Source organism: Microcebus murinus, chromosome 1 (assembly GCF_040939455.1).
Source record: "Microcebus murinus isolate Inina chromosome 1, M.murinus_Inina_mat1.0, whole genome shotgun sequence".
Taxonomy (NCBI): domain Eukaryota; kingdom Metazoa; phylum Chordata; class Mammalia; order Primates; family Cheirogaleidae; genus Microcebus; species Microcebus murinus.
Genome location: NC_134104.1, coordinates 155,529,983 through 155,553,052, shown reverse-complemented (window position 1 = coordinate 155,553,052; position 23,070 = coordinate 155,529,983). Strand labels below are relative to the sequence as shown.

Below are 23,070 nucleotides of genomic sequence, written 5' to 3'. Positions count from 1 at the left end.
GTTGAAATGAAAACCAAGGATTTAGAATATTACACAAACTTAGTTGATAAAGCAGCAGCAAGATTTGAGATGACTGACTCTAATTTTGAAAGAAGTTCTATGGGTCAAATGCTATCGAACAGCATTGTATGCTAGAGAAATCTTTCATAAAAGGAAGAGTTAATCAATGTGACAAACTTCACTGTTGTCTTATTTTAAGAAATCACCATAGCTACCCCAGCCTCCAGCAACTGCCACGGTGATCAGTCAGCAGCTGTTAACACTGAGGCAAGACCCTCCACTAGCAAGAGCATGGCTTGCTGAAGGCCCAGATGATCACTAGCATTTTTTAGCAATAAGGTAATTTTTATAAGCTATGTGCATTTTTTAGACATAATGCTATTGCACACTTCATAGAGTACAACACAGTATAGAGATAACTTTTATATGCACTGGGAAACCAAAAAATTCATATCGCTTTATTGCGATCTCCACTTTATTATGGTGGCCTGGAACTGAACCTGCAATATCTCCAAGGTATGCCTGTAACGAGTTTTGAGTATCTTTTACCTTTTGTTGTTGTTGTTATCTTTGTTTTAATATTTAATTATAAATGTATACAATTAAAATTTTAATAACAGCTTTAATAACTGGCTCACAAAATTCCAAAAATTTAACAATTGACCTGGCTCCAGCACACCACTCTCACTCTGTGTCTTCCCTCACCTGACTGGTCTGGGTTCTGCCACCAGGCCAAGACCTTCTCACTTGCTAAGGGGGGAGATAATGTCCGCCCCTTCACACAGCGGCCTTTCCCAGGCGTGGAGGTGGCACAGTGCCCAATGGCTGCTCTGCGAGGCTGATGGCACGGGGCAGCCAGAAGGCAGGCAGAGCGCACGGGCCAGCATCAGTGGCAGGCTCACCCACCCTGGGCTTAGGGGCAGCGGCTGCTCCTGAGGCCCCAGACAGAACTTCTCCTTAGAGAAGCCCACAACTCTCCCAGATCCCTGCCCAGAGCAGAAACATGCTCTCCATACAGACCTCTCCCAGGTTCCAGACATACTGGGAATGTGCTATGGGGGTGCCCTCATGCCACCCCCAGTACACATTTGGCTTGTCTGCTCCCACACTTTGTGGGAGGACCTGCCCCACAGCCCCCAATCCAGAGGGCCTGGATGGAGGCTTAGATGACCTAGTCTCTCAGCTCACACCGGGGTCTGGTCTGCATCCCTTCCCCCTGCAGGTGGGGTCCCATGGTGGGATTCAGGGACAGACTGGTCATGGTCTCTGCCCTTGTATAAGTGTTGGTGCCACACCCCCCTCCAGTGGCAGAGGTCACACATTCAGACTGTAGAACCAGGGTAGGGTGGGGGCACTCACTGATGAGGGCTGAGGCTGTGTCCAGCTTGGGGTCGTATGGACACTTGCCCTTCCCTGACTCGAGTCTCTCAGGCTCCAGGTAGAAGATGTAATCCTGCAGGGTAGAGGGGGCTCAGCACCAGCCAGGCCAGTCCCTCCACCAGGAAGGATGAGGGTCCCAATGGCCTCAGGTCCCCAGGGTGAGAATGAGCCCTCAGGAATACCCCAAGCCCATCCCCTGCACTCCATAGAGCTCCTCAGGCTTGAATCCATCCAGCCAGGTGTCCCAGGGCAGGGTCATGCTGTGGGTTCCAAGGGAGGTGCTTCCTAGTCTCAGGTCTCACGTAAGACCTAGGAACCAAGTCTGGGAGGGCCTCGCCCTAGGGGCCATGAGATGGGCATGGAATAGACTTGTAGGGGCTGAAGCCCTCCATGACATCTGGCTCATGAAGACTCTGGCGAAGGCCCCCATCAGCCACAGAGGCACAACTCTCTGAGCTGTGGCTGCCTGTCTTGGGCCAAGGAGGGGCTGCAGACCTGGCCAGGGCAGGGGGCTAAGGGCCTGGGGTCCTATCCTTTGCCATCAGGTTCAACCATACCAGAGAGCTCTAAGGCTACTACAACCCCAGGCTTTTGTGTCCTCAGGATGGACCAATGGGCCATGGTCTTTTTCCTGCCCCTAGACAGGGTCCTCAGGCTCCACCCATCTCCCCAGGGAGCCAGGAGTTGAGGAGTCCAGTGCAGACCACCTGGAATTCGCAAAGCCCCCTGTGTCTCCCAGCCCACCCTGGAAGATGCTAGGAGAAAGGTTGGCAAAGGCACTGGGACCGGGATGTGCTCATGGGCCACAAGGGAAAGGTAGGGAAAAGGGAGGGGAAGGGGGCAGGAGAGAGGAGCAGAGGCAGGAGGAAGTGGCAGCAGGTGGCAGGATGGTGATGGGAAGGTGCACACAGGCCCGCTTCCAGTTACACTCTGCACACATGGCTTCCTGCACACATAGGGGCTGCACGCACCACTCGGCACTCATCACTGCCAACACACACAACTCCTTGCTCACACTCTGGACACACACACAGGATCTGAATGATCCTGTTTGTTGGTACTCCCTGCCACAGACACACACTCTCTCATTCACCGGCAGCCCCTGCTCCCCTGCCCGCCCCTGCCCAGCCCCAGCTATCCCAGCCCAGACCTGGTCGTGACTAGTGGACAAACACCACCCCAGAAGAGAGCCCCAAGCACGTGAGTGTGCAGGACACTGTGTCCACTGGATGTCCCATGGGAGACATGGGCACGGACACCTGGGTGTGGTGTATCGGACTGCACAAATGTGCCACATTCCCACTCTGGGTGCTGAGTCAGGGGTGCCCAAGTGCATGTTGGTGTGTGCTCTTGTGTGTCTACACATGTGGTCTGACGGCTGAGGCACAGCTGTCCCCAGGGCTCCTGTCTTCCCCACCTGGTGGCTTCATGATTTCTTGCCTTCAGGGGTCACACTGAGGCTGACATGAATCCAGCTGGGAATGCCTCCGGGCCTGAGGGCACTGCAGGGGAAGGGGTGGGATGGGTGGGGCACAGGGTAGAGGGCAGGTGGGGGAGGCTGGCCTGGCGTGCAGGCCCAGGGCGAGTCCAGCGCACAGGCAGTGCTGCCTAGCAAAGGCCTGGAGGGATGAGGCCCACCTGGCGTGGGGCTGTGGGCGTCGGGCGGAGGGCACCATCCGTGGCTCTGCTGCCGCGGCCTCTGACCACCTCCGTCTGGGGGGTCCATGGTGTGGCCTGAGAAGACGAGGAACAGGGGTTAGAGCTGGGGGTGGCAGGGGCTGGGGGAGCGGGCTCGGGCTGCCAGCCTCTCACACCACACAGGCCAGGAACGCACGCGAGTGTGTGGGCCCCAGAGTTTGGCTGTGCTCGTGTATGTGCGCACACACACACACACACACACGCAGGCTTGGCGCACACCTGCACACACATGTGCCCCTTAGGTCCAGTCGCTCTCACACATGCCCCGCAAGGTCACACCAGCTCACACTCATGCCTACATGGAGATGGAAAAGGGCAGAAGCAGGCGGGGGCAGAGCTGGGGAAGGGGCAGCTCCTCCCAACCCCCTGGCCCCTGGGGAGGAAGGCGGCTCTCCCTTAGCCCGCACGGCAGAAGCTGACCTAGGCGTCCAGCCTCCCGGCGCGGAGGCCCCTGCCATGCCCTCTGGCTTGGACACAGGGGCATGGTCCACAGGCATAGCCAAGAGAGCCAGTGCCATGTACGGAGTGAGTGCTTACTGTGTGCTAGGCACAGCGCTAACAGCTTTGGGAGCATTAGCTGCCTCCTCCTCACACCGACCTGTGAGAAAGGCAGCTGTTAGCCCCATTTTCAAACGAAGAAACTGAGGCTAAGTGGGTGAAAGAAGTCACTCACCCAAGGTCACAGGGCTTGGAAGTGGCAGGGCTGGGGCTCAAGCCCATCCTCCCATCAGGACCATGGGTTGCAGCCACCATGGGGGCAGCATTGGGACAGGCGGGTGGGACTTACCTGGGCTCGGCGGCCGCGGTTCACGTAGGTGCACACGGGGTTGTAGGCACCTGTCCCACACACATACAGGTGTGTTCGGTTCCAGGGCTGGATGAGCCTGACGAAGTTCCCGCACTCACCCTGGGGCCAGATGGAAAGTTGTGTAGACGCCTAGACACCAGGCCGGCCCGTTCCTTCTCCGGGTCACCCGCCCCTTCCCACCACACTCACATTGCCGTCCTTGCCCGAGAGCACGCACTCCTCGATGCGCTGGGGGGAGGCCGCCCAGTGGATCTGCCAGAGATGGGAGTCAGGGCAGCTGCTGCACAGCCGAGCCCTGGGGCTCCATGCCCCCCACCCCCACGCCCCACACCTGGGCTGGCCCTTACAATGAGGGGCTCGCGGTTGATGTCGTGCAGATCCAGGGACAGCACGTAGTCCTTGCTGCCCACATACATGCGGTCGTGGTCCTCATCCTTGAGCAGGATTCGGTAGTCAGTTGTGTTGAGCAGAAAGTTGAAGAAGTGGGCGGTGCCTGTGGCCTTAAGCTCTGTGGGTAGAGGACAGGGCTCCAATTAGGACCTGGTCTTAAACTTCCGGTTTCCTCTATCAGGGCCTCCTTAGCTCCCTCTCCAGTCCCAGACAGGTTGGCAGGAGAAAGTAGGACAGGTAGGCAGGCCAGGGAAGGGGCCACACCCAAAGCTAAACCCCTGATTCATAGACAGCCCTCGCCAGCTCAGGGTCCCAATGAAAAGGCAGTGGGTGTGGGCCAAGGTGTGTGGCAGCATCAAAGAATCTTTGCTCAGGTGGGGGTTGATGCTCCCACACCCAGGGTGGGGATGGCTTCCCACAGGGGCCTAAGGGGGTTAACGAGCAGGTGGAGCAGGGCCAGGGCTATCTGAGATAGTCCACAGACGCTGGCCTGGAGCCTGTATGCCCCGTCCCCACCCAGCTGCCACCCAGGCAGAGGACACAGCTGGTGCGCAGCAAGGTCCACACTCGGTGAAGTGGGTTAGCCGGCACACCGGAAAGCCTCGCTGGAGCCACACTCCCCACAGACTCCCAGCTTGCCCCAGGTCCCACAAGGCTGCTGATGGTGGAACTCTTTGAATCTACCAGGGACAGTCATTTCTGGGAAAGAGTCTCTCCCCCTGGTGCTATAGTGTCCCCAGGGCTGGGGCAGGGTCCAGCTGGGTCCTCCGTGTTCTCTTCTGCATGAGGCCAGCAGCTTCGCCCTCCCACTGCCAGGATGCTAGGGGGAGTCCTCCCTCCTGGGGATGAAGGACGGGATGGAGCTCAGCCACTGACAGGCCAATGACAGACACAGGTCTCCACGAAGCTTGGAAACCGTCTTCTGGAGGGGGAGAGCTAAGGGGTCCCCTCAGCAAGCCCCTTCTCCACCCACCCCCAGCTATTTTTAGCTCAGTAGGAGAGGGAACACTGTAAGGAGAAATGAATATTCACACGCACAGGGGGCTTCAGATGGCAGCACACAGAAGAGCATATGCGTGTATACACACGGCGCAGGTATGCACACGGGTCCTGCTGCGGATGAGGCCCTCGCCAAGGGGATCACACATGTCCCATCCCCCCTCCCCACAGCTGGTAACCCATGTCACAGGTGGGACACTCAAGGGGAAGGCCTGGGCCAGGTCCCAAGGCACCTGGAGGGGAAGAACAGCTGGAACCTGAGGTCCTCGACACAGCCTGAAGGTGGAACCAGCAGGTGGCCCCATCCAGTCAGTCAAGGTCACCCTCCACTCAGGGCAGCTGTCCCTCACCGGCCTGGCTGACCCCTGCTGGTGTGCCAGGGACCCTGGGGTGAGCTGGAGGGGCTTTGTCTGAGAGCAGCGTCAGACAGGAGCTGCAGGACGTGCTGAGATGCCACGCAGGGCAGATGTGGGCTGGGCCGGGGGGTTCCGACAGCCGACCCAGAGCCCACATCTAGGACTAGGACCTCACTCTGAGGGGCTGGGGGCAAGGAAGGGCCTTGCTCTGCCCAGTCCTGACTATGCAGTGACAAGGGAATACAGGTGATGACCTTGGCCAACCACTGGGACGCAGGGACGCCGAGGGATCAAAGGGCCGATCCCTGCCTGGCTATGGCCTCACCCGCGTGTCCGGCGGTGCCTCTGAAGTCCTGGGCAGGGCAGCCAGGGCACCTGTCCTGCACCTGTTGTTGGGCCACTCAGAGTCCCCCGCCCGGCCACCCAGCCACAGTGACAACAGGAAAGTAAACACTCCCCCACCCTCAAGGCTGGGAAGTGGCCAGAGAGGAAGTGGGGCTGCCAGTGGAGCGCCCCCAGGCTGGGACAGCCCGCCAGGGGTTATTTATACCCTGGCTGGGGGCATGGCCTCAGTTGTGCCCTTACCCGTCCTGCTGGGCTAGGGGCACTTGGGGGGCATTGGAGGCGGAGGCGACAGAGGCTTACGTGGACACCTTCAGATGCAGGCACTCGGGGTGGGGGAAGCTTCAGACATATAGCCCCCTGGGACCCAATCAGTCACAATCTCTACCCTCCACCCCTACCCAGCCTTGGGCCTCTATAATCTGCACCCTCCCCCTCTGCTATGCCAGGACTCCAGGGCCCGAGGCCCACGAGCCCCCAGCCCGCTCCCACAGCCCCAGCACTCTCGGGCTCCAGCTCCATCTGTGAGAAAGGCAGGGTAGAAACACTCAGCAGATGAGGAAACTGAGTCGTGGATGTGGGACAGGAGACTGAACCTTCTGTGCCCCTCCCCCCAGTCTGTCCTGGGATGTGGGCATGGAGGGAGCCTCTGCCAGTCATCGAGCACCGCTCTGTGCCAAGCCCTGTGCTCACAACATTCAGGGCACAGGGAAGTGACGTGCCAGAGTGCATGGGGGATATCCACTTAGGTCTGCGGCTGAAGGAGGGGGAGGTCTGGGGGAGCCAGTCCTGGTGGTGGAGATTGCCTGCCAGGACGGCCAGGGCCGGAAGGTGACTCGCTCTCCATCCTAGGGCACATGACTCAGGATCCTCGGAACCCCTCCCAGTAGTTGTGGGATATGGCGTCAATGGCCCTGGTGTCACAGGACATGATACTTCAGTCACTGTGGAAACTGAAAGGGGAGGGGTGCCCCCAGAAGGCCACGCAGGTGGGGAAGGGTTGGGACCATGGGTCAGGGATCCTTGGCTCTGGCTTTGGGTTCTGGTGTGAGCTTCACAACCCCATTTGGGGCTCTCTGAGCTTCATTTCCCAGTCTAGAGCATCCCTCAGGCCCTCCTAGTACTGACAGTCAAAGTGACCCGGGGTGGAAGTCGTGCTCTGATCTCAGGGAGAGGTTGATGCCAGCTATTCCTCGGGTCTCCCCCACCCATCCTTCATCCCTGGAGGGGAGAGCAGAGTGGGATGGGGCCCAAGTTCTTCCCTCAGGGAAGCAGGCTGTCAGATGTCACTATCTCTTGGAGGATGTCCACCCCCATTCCCATCCTAGCTACCCTATTTCCTAGTGCTGGAGTGGGGAGCAGAGGGGACCATGGAGCAGGAAGGGACTTCCTGTTGACTCAGCCCCCACCCCCAACTCCAGTGTGTCCCCACCCCACCCCAACCCATGCAAGTGGAACTAAATCCCGAATCATTCATCCAAATCCAGCCTACAGGAGGGAAACCAAGGCGAAGAGGGGTGGGAGTTTTGGTGGTCACAGAGCAAATGAGGTACAGGGCTCCGACCGCATCCACTCACAGCCAGACTGACAACCTCACTCACACAGATTGTAGGAAAAAATGGAAACAATGGGTCCTGTGACAGGACCTGCACCCCTAGTTTCAGACAGGAAGACTGAGGCCCGGGGAAGTCACCCCAGCTCACAGGGTGAGGCAAAACTGGTGCCCTGTTCCCCTGCTCCCCACCCCACCACAAGGCAAAGAGGCTGGGCTCCTCCATCTCCACTGGAAGCCTGGACAGGGCAGGAGGCGGTGAGCAGCACTGGGTGCCCTCCTCTGATATCTGCAGCCAGCGGGGCCAGATCCTACTGGGCCCCAGGACTCCTAAGGGGCAGGGACTTGGGCCAGAGAAACTGGGAGCCTGAGGTGGCATCAGTGGGTGGGGGCTGATGTGGACCCTGGTCATGTCCTCAGGCCAGTCCTCACCTCTGCCCTACTTGTCCCAGGCCTAGCTCTGATAGCAGGGGTGTCTCCCCTCCCCCACTGCCACGGCAGTATCGAAAGAGTGGCTGGGGCACAATCGAGAGTTCTGTGGGATGAGCTTGACCTTGGTGGGGGAAGGACGGTGTGCCCGGGTGATATCTCTGGGGAAGGGCTCCCCCCGCCACACTCTCAGGCTGGGCACAGGTTGGGTGGGGCGACATCCGGGAAGGATTTTCCCGTCATTGGGAAGGAAGAGCCTTTTCTGGCAACAGACACCTCATTTCCGCAGCCGTTCCCAGCCTCTGGGACTCTCCCATGGCCATCAGACACTCGGGGTCCTGGCCCGGAAGGGCCTGGCAAAGGTCCAGAGGCAGGGACACGCTCGGTGCTCAGGGCCTGCTCCTGAGTAGGCGTCTCCGTCCACTCATCTCTAGGAAGCGGCCCATGAGGCCTGGCTTTAAAGGAGGTAGCAGGCGAGGACAGGCCCTGAGGAGGCGTGTCCACAGCCCTCATTGCAGACCCCAAGTGGACGGCCCCCACCCTCGCCGCCTGTCTCCAGGACACCAGGTCTGCTGCTAGCGATGCAGGGGCTGCCGCACACACAGGGGTCTTGGAGCAGAGGTGGGCACCCGCCCCCTTGGTTACAGCCCCACAAAGCAGTAGGCCCTGATTGACAGCGTCACCTCCCCCCACAGGGCTGGGTACTAGGAGGTGACAAACAGATCCTTGCAGTCTGGCTCAGACCTCTGACCTCTTGTGGGCGAGGGCAGCCCTAATCCCTGAGCCAAAGAGAGATGGGACCGGGGGCAAAGAGGGGTGCTGGCCTCGGTCTTTGTCAGTGCTTCATGTGCCTGAAGGACATACCTCCTGACCTCCTGAGGAGGGGAACTGAGGCAGACAGGGGTATGGTAGCAGTGGCAGTGAGAGCAGCGGCAGGGCCCAGGCTGTCCTCTTGGACACCCCCACAGGTTCTAGGAAGGGGTGGCCTCCAGCCTCTTTCTCACTCCCCCAAAGCTGTGAGGGGCCCCAGAGGAAGGCCCAGGGGCTGGGCTGGCCCCCTGGCTCCCAGCCTAATCCTCTTTTAATGAGCGGCCAGCCGGAAGGCCTCAGCCCCTGGCCACAGCCCTGCAACCCTGGGTGCCCCAGCTAGGCCGAACTGGGGGCAGGGCAGCCCAGATGCCTTTGCGGACCTTCCCCCTGCTCAGTATACCCACTCATGCCCCAAGGCCAAAACCTTAACCACTGACTAGGCTTACCCAGGGCCCAGCACCTGCAGCGGGATACCAGAGTGACACCTATCTTGTGTTCCCATGGACCCTCTCTAGGGGCACTTTCCATTTGTTCCAGCCCAGGTCCCACATGGGGCTGGGCAGGTGAAGCTGTCACTGCTGACCTGGGGCTAGCTCTTCTCATTCCTTCCCCCCCACCCCAAATGTTCTGGATGGGAACCCCTAGAAACCAGACCCCAGCTGCCTCCTCCTTGGGGGTAGGCTCCAGGTTCCTCCGATCCTGAGCCCCTCAGTGTCTGCCCCCCATCTCATCCCTGGCCAGCTTTCCAGATTAGAGACCCAGAACTTCCCTAGGAGCCATCCACACCCGCCCCCTTTCCCCCCAGGTAGGTGAGCCAGGTCGGTGCCAACAAAACCAATTACAGCCACTCTCACCCAATTAGCAACTAATTATGGCCTCCTAGTCCATTCAACATAATTAACATGTAAATGACTCCTTGTGTTTTTATTCAATAACTGGCTCTGATTGAATTTAATTTAAATGTCTGAACTAAGGACCCAGTTACCGTATTTCACCACCTAGAGCTGCTACTTCCTGGGAAATGTCAGCTCCCCCAGGGAAGAGGGACTCAAAGCCAGAGAAGAGGGTGGAGAGGCGGGCGCTATAGCCCCTGCATCCCTCACATATCCATCCCAGGGTGCAGGCAGTTGGTGAAGTCAGAAGAGCCCCCAGTGGGACCCTCAAGATGGGAAATCTTCTGGAATGAGGGGCCCCTTCTTAAGGGCTACTGTAAACACCCCAGCTGTTCACCAAATACATGTGGGGTAAGAGCTGCCCAGCTGGGCTACAGCTCCACTGGACACACTCCGTCCCTCCCGCTTCAGGGGCTGGGGGCTGGGGCCTCCAGGCCCAGGCACGCTGTTCCCACGCCCGTTCCGCCCCAGCGCCCACCTGCTCCGCCCAGGAGAAGACAGGCTAGGGGCAGCCCAGGAGAAGACAGGCTAGGGGCACGGCTCATCCTCACCAGGAAAGCCAGAAGGGAAGGAGCAGCAGGGTCACTCCCTGGCACACACGCCAGCCGGAACCAGAGGGTCCACACCCAAGGACATCCAGGGACTTTTGACCCTCTGTCCTAGTGGATGGCAGCTCTCCAGCCTAGGTGCCTCCACTGACCCCTGCCCCCCCCATGGCCCCATGGCCCCTGACCGCTCTAAGTCTGAGGGGGCCAAGAGGTCCTACATGGACCATAACACACGCACAGCTGCCTGTGAGCACACACTGTGGCGTTCGGCAGCCGGACAGAGGTTAGAGCTCCAGCCCAGCTCTGGAAGGACACAGCGGGTGGGAAGAGGTGACCAGGGCCAGGCAAACAGATCACACAGGAATGTGCCCCCAAAAGTGTGAAGGGAGTAGGAAGAGGGGTTAGTCCTGAGGGTCGCTGCACTGATTCATTTCTCAGGTGGGGAGAGAGAAATGGCTGCTCAGTGAGTGCCTCCAGTTTCAGAGACCCGGGGCCCACCCCTCCTCCCACATTCCAGACCTGGCCCGGAAACCCCTCACTCCTTCCTCCACCACCACCTCCTCCTCCTGTGACTGCAAAAGACAACAAACTCTCCATGGCTCATTTACTCTGATAAATCACCCAGACAGACAGGCCAGGCCACGATGAGACCGACAGGCTGGTGGGTGTCAAGACCCTCCCCCTGCCCTGGGTCCAGCCTTCATCTCTGCTGTCCTCCCTGGACTCCTGTGGTCCCCGCAGCCCCTTCACATCCCCCATCCAGAGATTCCAAGAATGTTACAGGCAGTCTTAGCCCCTCTCCCCAACATCCCGATGGGGAAACTGAGGCAGAGAGCAGACAGATGCATGCTCAGGAGCCCAGGCAGGGCTGAGCTGGTAGCCAGTCAAGCTAAGGCAAAGAGCACTCCACACAGCCTGGTGCTGGGACAGGAAGGTGTGCATCAAAATGACAGTGCAGGCAGCCTCAGGCAAAGGCCCCTGGAGTGCTGCCCACTCAGCCTTGGGGGCAGCAGGAGCCCAAAGGGTCTCCAAATTCTGCTCTGCAAATTGTAGCAAATGGCTCATAGGACACAACTATGCTGGCTGGCCAATGGAAACACGACAGCGGGCTCTGCCATGGAGGGAAACGAGGGCATCAGCACCCAGGCCCAAGTGGGAAGAAACAAGGCTCTTGGCTGGGTGCAGAGACCTCAGAGGAAAGAGCATGTCTGGGTAGGAAGCCAAGGAAGGGTGGTGATGGGAGGGGGGAGGAAGGGGGGGCAGGGGAGGAAGGAAGGAAGAAGAGTGGGGGAGGGGATCTGAAACCAAGGCTTCCCAGCCCCAAAGGCTTCCTGAACCCTAGAAGGGTCTCTTGCTTTGGGTCTGTCCCTGCCCTGCAGAGAGATGCACCAGATAGCTGGAGCTTGCTGGGGGCCCCAGTGAGAATGCCACAAGTCACCTAGCCGAGCTCCAGCCCCTCCCCCACAGGCCAGCAGCCACTGCCCGGATCCCACTTTTTGCTGGGTCAAGCCAGTGGTCAGAGTCTGGAGCCCAGGAGGCCTCCACCCTCTCCCTGGGGCTGCACAGCAGCCTGGGCGGGGGGCTGCAGGCCTGCCAAGCTCTGGCGCCCACGTGAGCTAGGCTTTGGATTCAGACCATAGCCTTCTGGCGTCCAGGCCTCTGGCAAAGGCCCTCTTGCTATTTCTAAGAAAAATGCAGCAGGAATCCTCTCTGCTGCTCCAAAGCTCAAAGGGCTCCCTTGAGGCAAAGCTCAGATTCCCAGGACAGCACCCAGTCCGGCCAGGCAAACATGCTCTCTGCCCAGCCCTAATTGAGCGGACGCCTAAGTGGGCAGCCAGGTCTGGTCACCCCTAGCACAAGCTAAGCAGCCAGAGTGGTATTCACAGGAGGGGTCACTGCAGCCGGCCATGTGCCCCCACCAGGCTCGGGAGCTTATCTCCAGGGAGCTACTTCCAAGGCATTCACTCCCCACTAAATGCACCCTATCATTGGTATTTTTCCATAATACATATTTAGTACCTCTACTATGAGAAAAAAGAACTTAAAAACCACAAATACAAAGTCCAAACTCTATATCCTTGCCTCAAAAGTAAGACTCCATCTAGCATCTTGCTTTCTTCCCCAGGAGCTGCACTGCTCGCACCCGCCTCTCCCCTGCTCTGCCTCTCCCACCACCCCCTTCCCCGTTTCAGACGCGGCCTCCCCTGGTGAAGCCGGCTCACCTGCCTGTTGTAGGAATGTTTCTCCTCCTGACCCCACTCCACCCACCCCACAGGACTCAGGTCCCTCCTGCAGTCCTTTATAAATGTCACCTCCCTTACCAGAAGTTAGAATTCTGGAGAGAAGGGTGAGGCGGTGTGGGACCCTTGAGGCGTCCCCCTGGTTTGGCCCTCACCTTTCTGCCACCATCAGCACTGCTCCTGGTTCCTGAGACTTCCTTCACCCGGGCAGTCACCACATTCACACAGTTAATCTTCCCAGTGCAGCGAGGCCAGTGCTATTCTTATCCCCATTTTCCAGACAAGGCAGTGGGAACACAAAAAAGTTCACCACTCAAGGTCTCCCCACAGCCAGGATGCAAGCAAGGCAGTCCGGGCCCTCAAGATGCTGCTTCCATGACCACTGCCATTCCCACCGTACACAGGGGGAAACCAGGGCTCAGAGAGGCTAAGCCCCTTGTCTGAGGTCACATAGCCCACAAGGGTAGAGCTGGGGTTTGTGTGCCTTCAGCGCCAGCCAGCTGGCCACCACCACCTCTGCATTTTACCGAATTTAAGTGCCCTGCTTTCTGCCCTGGGCGAGGAGCTGGAGGTCTCTCAGGACTCAGGGGCTAGGCACCACAGCCCTGAAGCCACCTTCTGAGCTTTTACCACCTCTGGACGGTCAAGGCATCAGAGGGGTGCACACGCACAGGTGCAGGCAGCCAAGAGCCCACTCTGAGGCTTGCTGTCTCCCAAGGCACAGGGTGAAAGATGCCTTTACGGGCTAGGGTGAGATTTTTATCTTGGCGGTTTCTCTTTAAATTCTTTACGATTACGAAGCAGCGGGGGCTGCCAAGGAACATGATTTACTCCTTGAGCATGCACCAGCTCCTCACTTAGTGCCAAGGGAAGCTGGAGCCAGGGAGGGAGGGGCGGGCATCATGCCAGGGAACCATAGACGAGGCCTGTGCTGAGACCCAGCCAGCGGTGGTCCCATCCAGAGCTTGGTTGGACCTGGAAGGGCCACAGCTAAAGGCCCAGACCCTGGCTGACTCAGGCTGGGCCTCAGGCAGGTTTTCGGGCAAGCACAAGGGCCCTGTCTCCCCTCTCCCCAAAGGCCGATGCCTAGACAGCCAGGGCACAGACAGCCCTCAGGACCTCCCAACTCCCTAATTAGCCACTTCCAAGTCCCCTCTCAGCAGTGAGGCAGCTCCCATTTCCAGATGCAGGGATCTGGGCTCAAGTTCATGCTTTGGGTTTTCCTTCCTCCACGACCCTGGCTCATCCTGGAATACCCACCCTTCACTGGCTTGCTAGCTCCAAACCCCAAGATAGCCGTCAAAGCCACCTGACCCCTGCCCGGCTCCCTGGTGCCACCCCAGCCTCAAAGCTCCTGGGCCTCCACCCCCTCCTCCCCAACTCTTCTGCAATCTCAAGTCCCATGCCTTGCTTTGGTTAGCCAGGGAGTCCCTGGCGGCAAGAGCAGGTCCCCCCCAGGAGTGAAGTGGGTGGGCAGTGACCAGCACCCATCTATTCCCCCTTTACCTGCAGATCATCATTCCTCACTGAGCAAGCCAGTAGGCCTGGGGTGAGAGGGTGCCCAAACTCCAGGGCTGCTCGGGATGTTGGAGCCCTTTTCTCTCTTGGGCCCTGGTTTTCCCCTATCTGACGTGAGAGGGCTGCCACGGAGATCCTGCTCCGTGGAAGGGCTGGATTCTTGCTTCAGCAGGCAGAGGGCATGAGGAACTGGCCCAGTCAACCCTGACCCTTTCCTTGGGAAACAAGGCTGGGAAGGCTGAGGCCAGTACTGCAGCATCCTGGAACCTTGTCCCGAACTCATGGGAAGGGGCTGTGCCTACAGCACCGCCACCACCCCTGCCCTGCACACTCAGTCCTGGCACAGGCTCAGGCATCACACAGAGCCAGGCTCAACGTCAGTCCTGCTCCTGAGTGACTTGGAAAGCCGCTGCGCCCCTCTGAGCCTCCTTCCTCATAGGAAACCGAGGCAGACCCTCCAAAGGCATTGGAGGGAACCCTGCCTTGTTCCACCTACTATTATTTTTGTCATTTCATCTCTCCTGACCTTCCCCAGCAAGGAGACCTCCTGTTCCCTCTCCCTAGTCCTGTCTCAGTTTCCCTAGTAGCACAACCGCCTCATGTCATCACAAGACCCCTCTCCCCACCAAGCACCTCTTAGCCCCAAGCCCTGGACAAAGCCAGCCCAGGCAGCAGCAGTGTGTTGTGGGGTGGCTTCCTGGGAAAAAGTAAACACGCCCCAGGCTGAACAAAGGACCTGGCAGGGTTCTGACAACCTCTTGCTGCTACCCCAGAGGGAGGTGGTACCCCACAGACTGGGTCGTCTCAGTGTGGGGCAAGGAGAGCTTTTTCTCTGAGACTTGGCTGGTGAGCCTCAGTGAAAGGCACTCCAGGCCCAGGCATGGATGGGTGGAGGAAAGAGGGTCCCGCTGGCCAGGCTCTCCAGCCCCAGGCATCTGTGAGTGCTCAAGAGCCAGGAATCAAAGAATATCTCGCCTGCTTCTGGAAATCATCCCAATGTGACCCCTCATTTATTCCTGATCTTGGCTGTGCTGCTGATAGGAGTTCAGAAGATGGGCCACAGGAGCCCCCCAAATCTGACTGAACCCTGGGCCCCTTTGCCCTCATAGCCTCCTGGGTCCCTGGCCCCAGAGCCGGCCAGGGTGACTGGGCGGATGGGCGGGCAGCAACCCAAGCCTGGCCCAGTTCCTGCCTTTGTTCCTTTATCTGGCCTAGGCAGTGTGGCCCCTGATGCCAGCACCTCCGGCTTGGAGGGTCTAACCCTACCCAGGCCGGAATTGGCACCTCCCAGCTACAGCAGGACCAGGGCAGGGCAGGCGATGCCCAGCCTGAGCCATTTTGGCCTGGGGTGCCAGCTGTGGTGTCTGTCCAAGGCACAGATGAAGAAACTGCAACATGGAGCCAGAGGTAGAGTGACCAGCAGTGCTTCTGAAAGTGCCCCTCTCTGCCCTTGTGTGTACCCTGGGAAGAAGGACAAGCCCTTCCCATCCCCTGGCTGAGCTCTGAGATCCCCATTTCTCTAGGTGTTGATCTCCATTCTCACTCTACAAACACTCGGTGTGCACATGACCAGGCTGAGACCACCCAGCATGGGGGATGCACAGGGCCTGGTCACAGCAAGGGCTAGGCTCCCAGGGGCACTGACCACCTGTGTGTCCATTGTTTTTTTGGCTGGTCTGACCGTGAGCACCCCACCTTGTTCACTGCTCAGCACAGGACCTAGTGCGCAGTAGGTGCTCAAGTATCTGCTAAAATAAAGAGACATCTAAGCATAAAACTAGGACACGAGGTCAGATGGGAACAGGGAAGGTCATTGAGGGCAGGGAACCTGTGTGTGCAAAGGCACCGAGGCCCTGGGATGCCTCAGGTAGGCTACAGCCCCACCCCAGGCCGCCACAGCAGGCAGCTCCGCAGGCTGGCTGCCAGTGAATTCAGCTTTTAGTCGCTGCGGGTGTCGGCTTCAGAGCTAATTGAGAGGGAATCGACCAGACGCAATGTAGGCGCCAGCAAGGCCAGGACACCAGGGTTCTATTTCTGGCCTCACCTCTCCTCCTGCCCAACCTTGGCCCTGCCCTTGCCAAGCCTCAGTTTCTCTCTCTGGAAAACAGAAATAGAAGCCTTTGCCTCTTTGCCCAGGAGGTCTGATGAGGTTTAAAGGGAGCATACAGAGGACCTCCATATGTGTCATCCCTCCTGCTTCCTTGCATGTATGATGACAAAATCAACACCCAGAGTGGACACAGGGTGCCAGGTGGTAGAGAGTGTGGAGAGGAGACATTTCACTCCCTCCGTCAATGGCACCCTGGGTCCAGGAGGGGGTGAGGAGGGATTGGTCCCTTCAAGATTTATTTATTTATTTATTTATTTATTTATTTATTTATTTATTTATTTATTTTTGAGACAGAGTCTTACTTTGTTGCCCAGGCTAGAGTGAGTGCCGTGGCATCAGCCTGGCTCACAGCAACCTCAATCTCCGGGGCTCAGCGATCCTACTGCCTCAGCCTCCCGAGTAGCTGGGACTACAGGCATGCGCCACCATGCCTGGCTAATTTTTTGTATATATATTTTTAGTTGGTCAATTAATTTATTTCTATTTTTGGTAGAGACGGGGTCTCGCTCAGGCTGGTTTTGAACTCCTGACCTTGAGCAATCCGCCCGCCTCGGCCTCCCAAAGTGCTAGGATTACAGGCGTGAGCCACCACGCCTGGCCCCTTCAAGATTTATTAATCTGCTCTGAGGAATTCCACCAGAGAAGGGTGGAGGTATCAGCAGAATAAATATCTCACCTTCCCAAGCCTGGGAAAGGGGGTGCTTTTCCAACCCAAACTGATTAACTCTTCTCTGCCCATGTCTCAGGCCCTGCAGAGGCTGCCTTCCAGGCACATCTGCCGAAATTCCAGAAGTCATTCCAGAAGCCGGTGACTGGGAAATGCTGATGATAAGCAGCTTACTCCCCACTCCTCCCATCAAGTTGCAGGAGTGGGATAAGGTCAGGGGAGGGGCCCTGTGGGGGGACATGGTGAGGTAGGGGCTGGGCCTCAGCCAAGCCTGAGGAAGAAAAGGTCAGCCCAGCCCCTCACCCCAATATGGCTGCCCAGAAATCTAGCTAGCCGGGTCGAGTTGGCCCCACCCAGGGCAACAGCTGGATGAAGTCACCTCTGGCCAGAGGAGGGCCAAGACTGAGCACTCACAGTGAACCCAGGTCCCCCCAGCCCCAGCATGGCCACTGCCCCTCACCCCAGGCCCAGGGTAGACTCTTACAATCACCCTTGAAGAAGAGGCCAGTAAGCGAGCCATCCTTACACCCAGCTGTGTGGACCATGTGTGTTCACCTGCCCAGCGGGTTTGCTGCAAAGGTGATGAGGCTGGGAGCCAGCTTCCCACTCTGCAGACCCCAACTCATCATGAAAACCTTCTAGTGACTTCCCAGGCAAAGTGCTCACTGGGATCTCAGGTACTCAGGTCCTCACAGTAGCATGAGCTCTGCCTGAACCCACCAGGTAGCCTCCCTGCCAGTCACAGCCGACAGTGCCCTCCAAGATTCCTGGGAACCCCTCCCATCTGGAGACTCATGGGAAGGTTCCTCAATCACCCACACTCCAGCAGAGCAGGTCCTGCTCCCCAGTGTCTGCCCAATTGTCTGACCCTCCACCCCAGGGACTGCTCAGGGAAGGACCAGGCACATAGCAGTGGCAAGGAAGGGCCTCGGAAAACATAAGTCTGGAAGGAATGACACCCCCATCTTCCCAGTTGTCACAAAGAGAGAGAGCCCTCCAGACCCTAGACCACCCAGCCCAGGAACCCACTATTTGACCCTGGAAGATGCCCAGACTTGGGACCTTTGGCAAAATGTCTAAGTGGTCTGGTCGCCAGCCTTCCCCAGCAAGTCCCCACCTCCCTAGTCCCCCTCTGCCGCCTATATACACACGTGGCTATACCGTTTGTCCTATTTTTGCCCTACCCACTCTCTTCTCTCTCTCTCCTGTGCAATGGCCAAGTGCAGTGAAGAAAGGATGACTCCTGGAAGAGCGAGGCAGCCTCTTACCTTTGAATGAGAGCCGGACCCGGGGCATGGCTGGGAGGTGGTCCTGGGTAGGGGTGGCTGGCCAGGCCCCAGTCAGTAGGGAAGCCCAGAGGAAGAGACCAGCGACAGGCATTGTGGGAGGGGCCTAGGGCCCAGGAAGTAGGCTCTGTTCTCTGCACACCTGGACAGGGAACCAAGATTGGAATGTGAGAGGCAGATGGGGGAGTCCCACCTTACCAACATTTCCCTCGTTTAGTTTCTGCCCAAGGTACCTCAGTTTCCCTCTGGTGGGTATCTCCATGCTCACACCCCCAGCCTGGGGCCATGAATGCCCCAGTGTGCAATCCTCTTATAAGTTCTGTTGTCTGCCTTTGTCTGGAGAGGTGTTGCCCATGGGCCAGGCAATGGTGGGCAGCCTGGGCTCACTCGGACTAATGGAGGCTGCTGGGGACCAGCCTATGCCTCAGAGTGTACTGAATTCCATGACCTTGGAGCCTGTTCCAGTTCCCAATAGGCTGTCTCCCCTGCACCCACCCCCAACAAAGTGGGCTTCTCCTTCTTTCTCCCACCTCAAGGAAGATGGGAGGGAAGAGATGGGGTACATCCCTGCCTACTCCAGCCAAAGCTCTCCTCCCAGTGCAGAGAAATCTGGACCTGATTATTGGGGTGGAGGGGAGGCTGGGGAAAGAGTTGGGAGATGAGTGAGACACAAGTGGACAGCTCAAGCGGAAGAGACAGCACCAGTCAGAAAAGGAGAAGCAGAGAATAGCAGGGGCCGCTTTTATTAAAATCAAAGCAGGAGGGACCCAGGTCAGACAGGCAGAAGGACTTCCTGCTAGGGAAAAGTTACAGCTCTGCCTCTGGAGGGTGAAGAAGGGGAGCGAGGATGGTCAGTGGGCCTGGGGCAGGGTCTGAGCCAAATGCATTGTGCCCTTCTGAGCCGCCCACCTCCCCAACAGGTCCAAGTTACGATACTGTGTTTTTCAAATATTGTCTCCCCAGGCAGGCTGGCTGTTGGGTAAACGCAGCCCAGCACCAGTTGTTAGAACATATTGCTCCCTCCCGGCACAAACCTGTGCCAACTCCCCCCCACCGGGATGTACTGCGAGTGGGGGCATTAAGGATAACAGCGTGGGCGCCCTCCCCCAGATATGCTCTTTCTACCCCCTTCTCCCATAGCAGGCAGGACCCCAGGCCCATTGCTAGGTCTCTGGGATGTGGCTGGGCAGTTGCTCCGCTGCCATGGCTACCAGTGCTGAGGCAAGGTCCACGCTCCACATCTGACTCTCAGGCCCCACTGAACAGACCCTGGTGCCCTCCCCAGACCCACCTCCCCAAGCTCTTGCTCTCCTGCCAGGGCAAGCTGCGCATGGTACTCAAAAAGCACAGTTTCAGGCCTCCTGGCCCAGTCCTCATGTGGTGCCTCTGCAAGAACACCTTCTCCTGCGAGAACACCTTCTCCTGAGTGCCTGGCACACCTCTCCCGTTCCTTCAAGATCTCCCCTCACAGATGCGCCCTCCCAGGAAGGCTGGCTGGGGGTAGGGAGAACCAGACCAGCCCTTCCCCCGGCGTAGGGGCCCAAAGCTAATGCTGACTGAATGGCAGGCTCTGACAAGTGGGGCGGGTCGGAGAAAGGCTGTGCAGCCACTGCCACCCTCAGGTGTACCTGGGAGGCCCCCACTAGCAGTTGTGTGAATGTGCACACGTCCACACTTGCATGCCCACACACGTTTTCACAAGCATGAGTTTGCTCAAGAACTTGACCTGCTAGTGGGGTGGGGCTCAAGGGAGCTGAGAGATACTGTCCTGGCTTGGGGAGGGCAAGATGCAGTCTGAGTCCCTTGGACAGCTTTAATCCTATGTATCGGGGGCTCATGTCAACCTGCCTCCTGTCTGCCCCCACATGACTTCATTTTTCCTGTATCCATTTTCATGGTGACAAGGTCAGGGTCACCAAGGACAGGGTTGGAGCCACCCAAGGTGTCCAGGGAGGTGAGGGGCCTTTCCACTGAGCCCCTACAAGGACCTCCCATGATGCATTGGCCCTTTAAAGAGGTGAATGAGGGCTCAAGTCTGCTGGGGCCTCAGGCCCAAGTCCAAGCCTCCTCTGGGGCAGCCTAGCCTGGTGGGGGAGAGAAGGAGAGGGAAGGAAGGAGAGGAGAAGGAGGACAGGGAGGGGAGGGACAGCATTTTTACAGTCCCTTCCCCTCTGCCAGCCCTGGATGCCTTCTATTCAGCCTCAGCCCCAGGAAAGCCCCCAAGTCAGACGGAGCCCAGGTGGGTGGACAGAGGAGGAACAGCCACCGCCACCTGGGAGCCCACCAGGAGGAAAGAAGAGAAGGAGGGAAGGAAGGCTGGTGGGAGGGAGCAAGGGAGGGAGGCAGGCGGGAGGGAGGAGGAGAGAGGGAGGAGAGAGGGAGGGACGGAGGAGAGACGCTCAAACAAAGAACCGAGGAGCTGGGGCTGGCAAGGGGTGCAGGGAAGGGGCGGCCAGAGGAAGGAGTCCGGAGGCACCTGGGGGCAGGACAGGGGGCCAGGTGGTCCAATTGTCCAGCCCGATCCAGACCTCCCAGGCTTGGAGTGGGGGGCAGGAGAGGACAGCCTGCCTCAGGGAAAGGAGGTTGGCTCCTCAGAGCTGAGAACTGCCTGATAGAAAGGAGGCAGGAACAGGGGCTGTGGGGGACATGGGGAGGAAATTATTAACAGCACCCCACCCCCTACCCAGCCTCACAGCTATTTCCCCCACCCCCAACAAGAGCTTCTTGGCTCCTCAGCTTCCCCATCCCCCAACACCTCAAGGACCAGGAAGCAGAGCCACCCCAGCATAGCTGGGACTGAAATCCCCCTTTTGTGGCCAGGGTTTCCCAGTCAAGGTCACCTGAGCCAGGCTCCATCCTCCCCCCAAGGTATGCTGAGCAGCCTGGGCTGAGGCTAGGCTGCCCGGACTTCTCTCCAGCCCCTGCCTCCTCTCTGGCCCCCACCTCCACACTTCCGGGCCTGGCTTCTACAGAGCTGAAGGGAAGCAGCAGGGGTAGGTGTGCCTGTGCCCCGGCCTGGCTAGACACCATACCCTATGGGGTCCAGGCACCCCCGTCCGCCCCCTAGCCTGGGAAGAGGCCCCAGCTCCATCCAACCTCCTGGGCTGGGATGAGACTCCCAACCCCTGGGTACAGTTTCCCTATCTCTGCAACTGGAATAGCAACTGCTGGTAGACAATCTGGGTTAATTCAGGAGGACAGGGTTCCCAACCTGGCCCAGCTGCGTGGTGGACACACTGGAACCTTCAGTTGATGCCCTCCCCTCCCCTCCCCTCCACAGGCATTAATGTGCTGGTGGCAAAACACAGCTATCTCAAGAATTAGGAGTTATTTATCCAGCCGCCCAAGGAGCTCCAGCCAACTCCTGCCAGCACTGCCTCATTCCTGAGCCACCTTGCCACCCTCCTATCCCATTTGCTCCAGGCAAGCCCACCAAGCTCCTGTTGTCCCCGGCCCGCTTCACTACTGGGGCCCCAGTTCAAACTGGGGCCCGACTGCAGGCTCTACCAGCTCACCTACACCCCGCATGCAGCTGGGCCCTTATTCCAGGCAGGACTCTCTGCTGTAAAAGCAAACCCAAGGTGGCAGCTGGGGGTCAGGGAGCTGACACAATGCGGGGAGAAGAGCCATGGGACTGGCGGTGCTCCTGCTCTGCTGCTATGGGGGACCCCCCACGTGGGGCTGCCAGTATGGCCCTTCCCTCCGGACTGACCGGTCCTCAGAAAGGGACACTGAGGCAGGGCAGGCGCACCTCCAGGGAAGAGCGCTGCCTCAGGCATTAGTGGGAGAGAGAGCTGAGGCGGGAGAAGGGGAATCAGAACTCCCGCTCTAGCAACGTGAGGGCGGGGGTGTCTGCGAGCACCCACCCACCCAGAACCTTGCAGAGAAAAGTTGCTTTGCACACTGGTGACCCTGCAGGCCCTCACATGCCCACGCTGCCCCGGAGCTAAGGGGTCCGGACCGCCGGGACAGGTAAGAAGCCCGCCCCAGTCCTGTCGTCCCTGTGTCCGCGGGCAGACCCCAGACTCGCTGAGCCCAGCTCGTCAGACACTTCTGCTGAGTTGCGGTGCCGCGGGTCCCAGAGGGGTCGCGGGGTGGACGGGTCGCCTGCCCTCTCCCTCCGGGTCCCCGCTGCACTCACCTCTTCCGCAGCGGCGGAGCCTGGGTGCTCGGGCGGCGGCGACGGCACTGTGCGGCTCCCGTTGGGCCGGCCCGCGCTAGCGGCCCCCCGGGGCCATGGCCCTGCCCGCGCCCTCTCGCCGCTGCGCCTGAGCCGGGATCGGCGCCTCGGCCGCGGCTTAGCCGGTTCCGCGGGCTTCGGGCGCGTCAGCAGCCGAGGGCCCGGGCCCGGGCCCCAGCCCGGGCCATGAGAAGGCTCAGGGGCGCTCGGGGCCGCCTCCCCCGGGGCGGGCTGCGGGCGCCCCCTGGCCGGCGCGCCGAGGGCGCATTCCCCAGCGCGGGGCGCAGGCGGTGGCGCGCGCTCGGCTTCGAAGCGCTGCGCTCGCCTGGCTGCTAGACGAGGGCCGGGCGGCTGCGCTGGGCTGCACGGCTCCTCGCGGCGCGCCCCGGCCCTACGCTGCACTCGGGGCTCGCCGGACCGCTGCGGTTCGTTCGCTCTCTCTCGTCTCGCGGCCGCCGGCGGGACAGGACGCTCGCAGCCGCGCGGGGAGCGCCCGCAATTGGCCGCCCGTGGGCGACATTTGCATAGCGCGGCCCCGCCCCGCCCGGCCCGCCCAGCCCCACCCCCGGGGCGGGACCCGCCCAGCCACCGCCCCGCCCCCGCTCCACCTGTCCGCAGGCTGGGCTCTGTGTTCCCAGGCGGTGGGCAACCTGCGCCAGGGAGGGCTAGTCCGCGCCCTGGACCTCCGCCTCGGTTTCGCGGGCGGCGCCCCCGCCCCGCCCTGGCTTTGTCTCTCCGTGGATACACAGCGCACATCGCGCCTGGTGTTTACCGGGGCACTCAACTCCCTGGCGAGAAAGACAGGCGCGCCGGGGAGCTATGAGCCTGAGCTCACCTGCGCACCCCCTTTTGCGTCCCTCCTAC

General features: G+C 59.5%; 1 protein-coding gene across 2 annotated transcripts in view; it reads right to left on the bottom strand.

Annotated features, from left to right (window-relative positions):
• Positions 1–22,689, bottom strand: part of SEMA3F (semaphorin 3F) — a 36,111-nt gene extending 13,422 nt beyond the window's left edge. Inside the window, exons 1-7 of one of the 2 annotated variants that reach the window (XM_012771338.3) lie at positions 22,168–22,689; positions 18,009–18,168; positions 4,234–4,394; positions 4,076–4,138; positions 3,866–3,985; positions 3,019–3,114; positions 1,360–1,453 (exon numbers count right to left, since the gene is read on the bottom strand). In XM_012771338.3, the coding sequence (XP_012626792.1) occupies positions 1,360–1,453; positions 3,019–3,114; positions 3,866–3,985; positions 4,076–4,138; positions 4,234–4,394; positions 18,009–18,120 (646 nt within the window). In that variant the 5' untranslated portion in view covers positions 18,121–18,168; positions 22,168–22,689. The remainder of the gene's footprint in view (positions 1–1,359; positions 1,454–3,018; positions 3,115–3,865; positions 3,986–4,075; positions 4,139–4,233; positions 4,395–18,008; positions 18,169–22,167) is intronic. The other variant, XM_012771339.3, reaches the window with a different exon arrangement.
• Between the last annotated feature and the right edge of the window lie 381 nt (positions 22,690–23,070).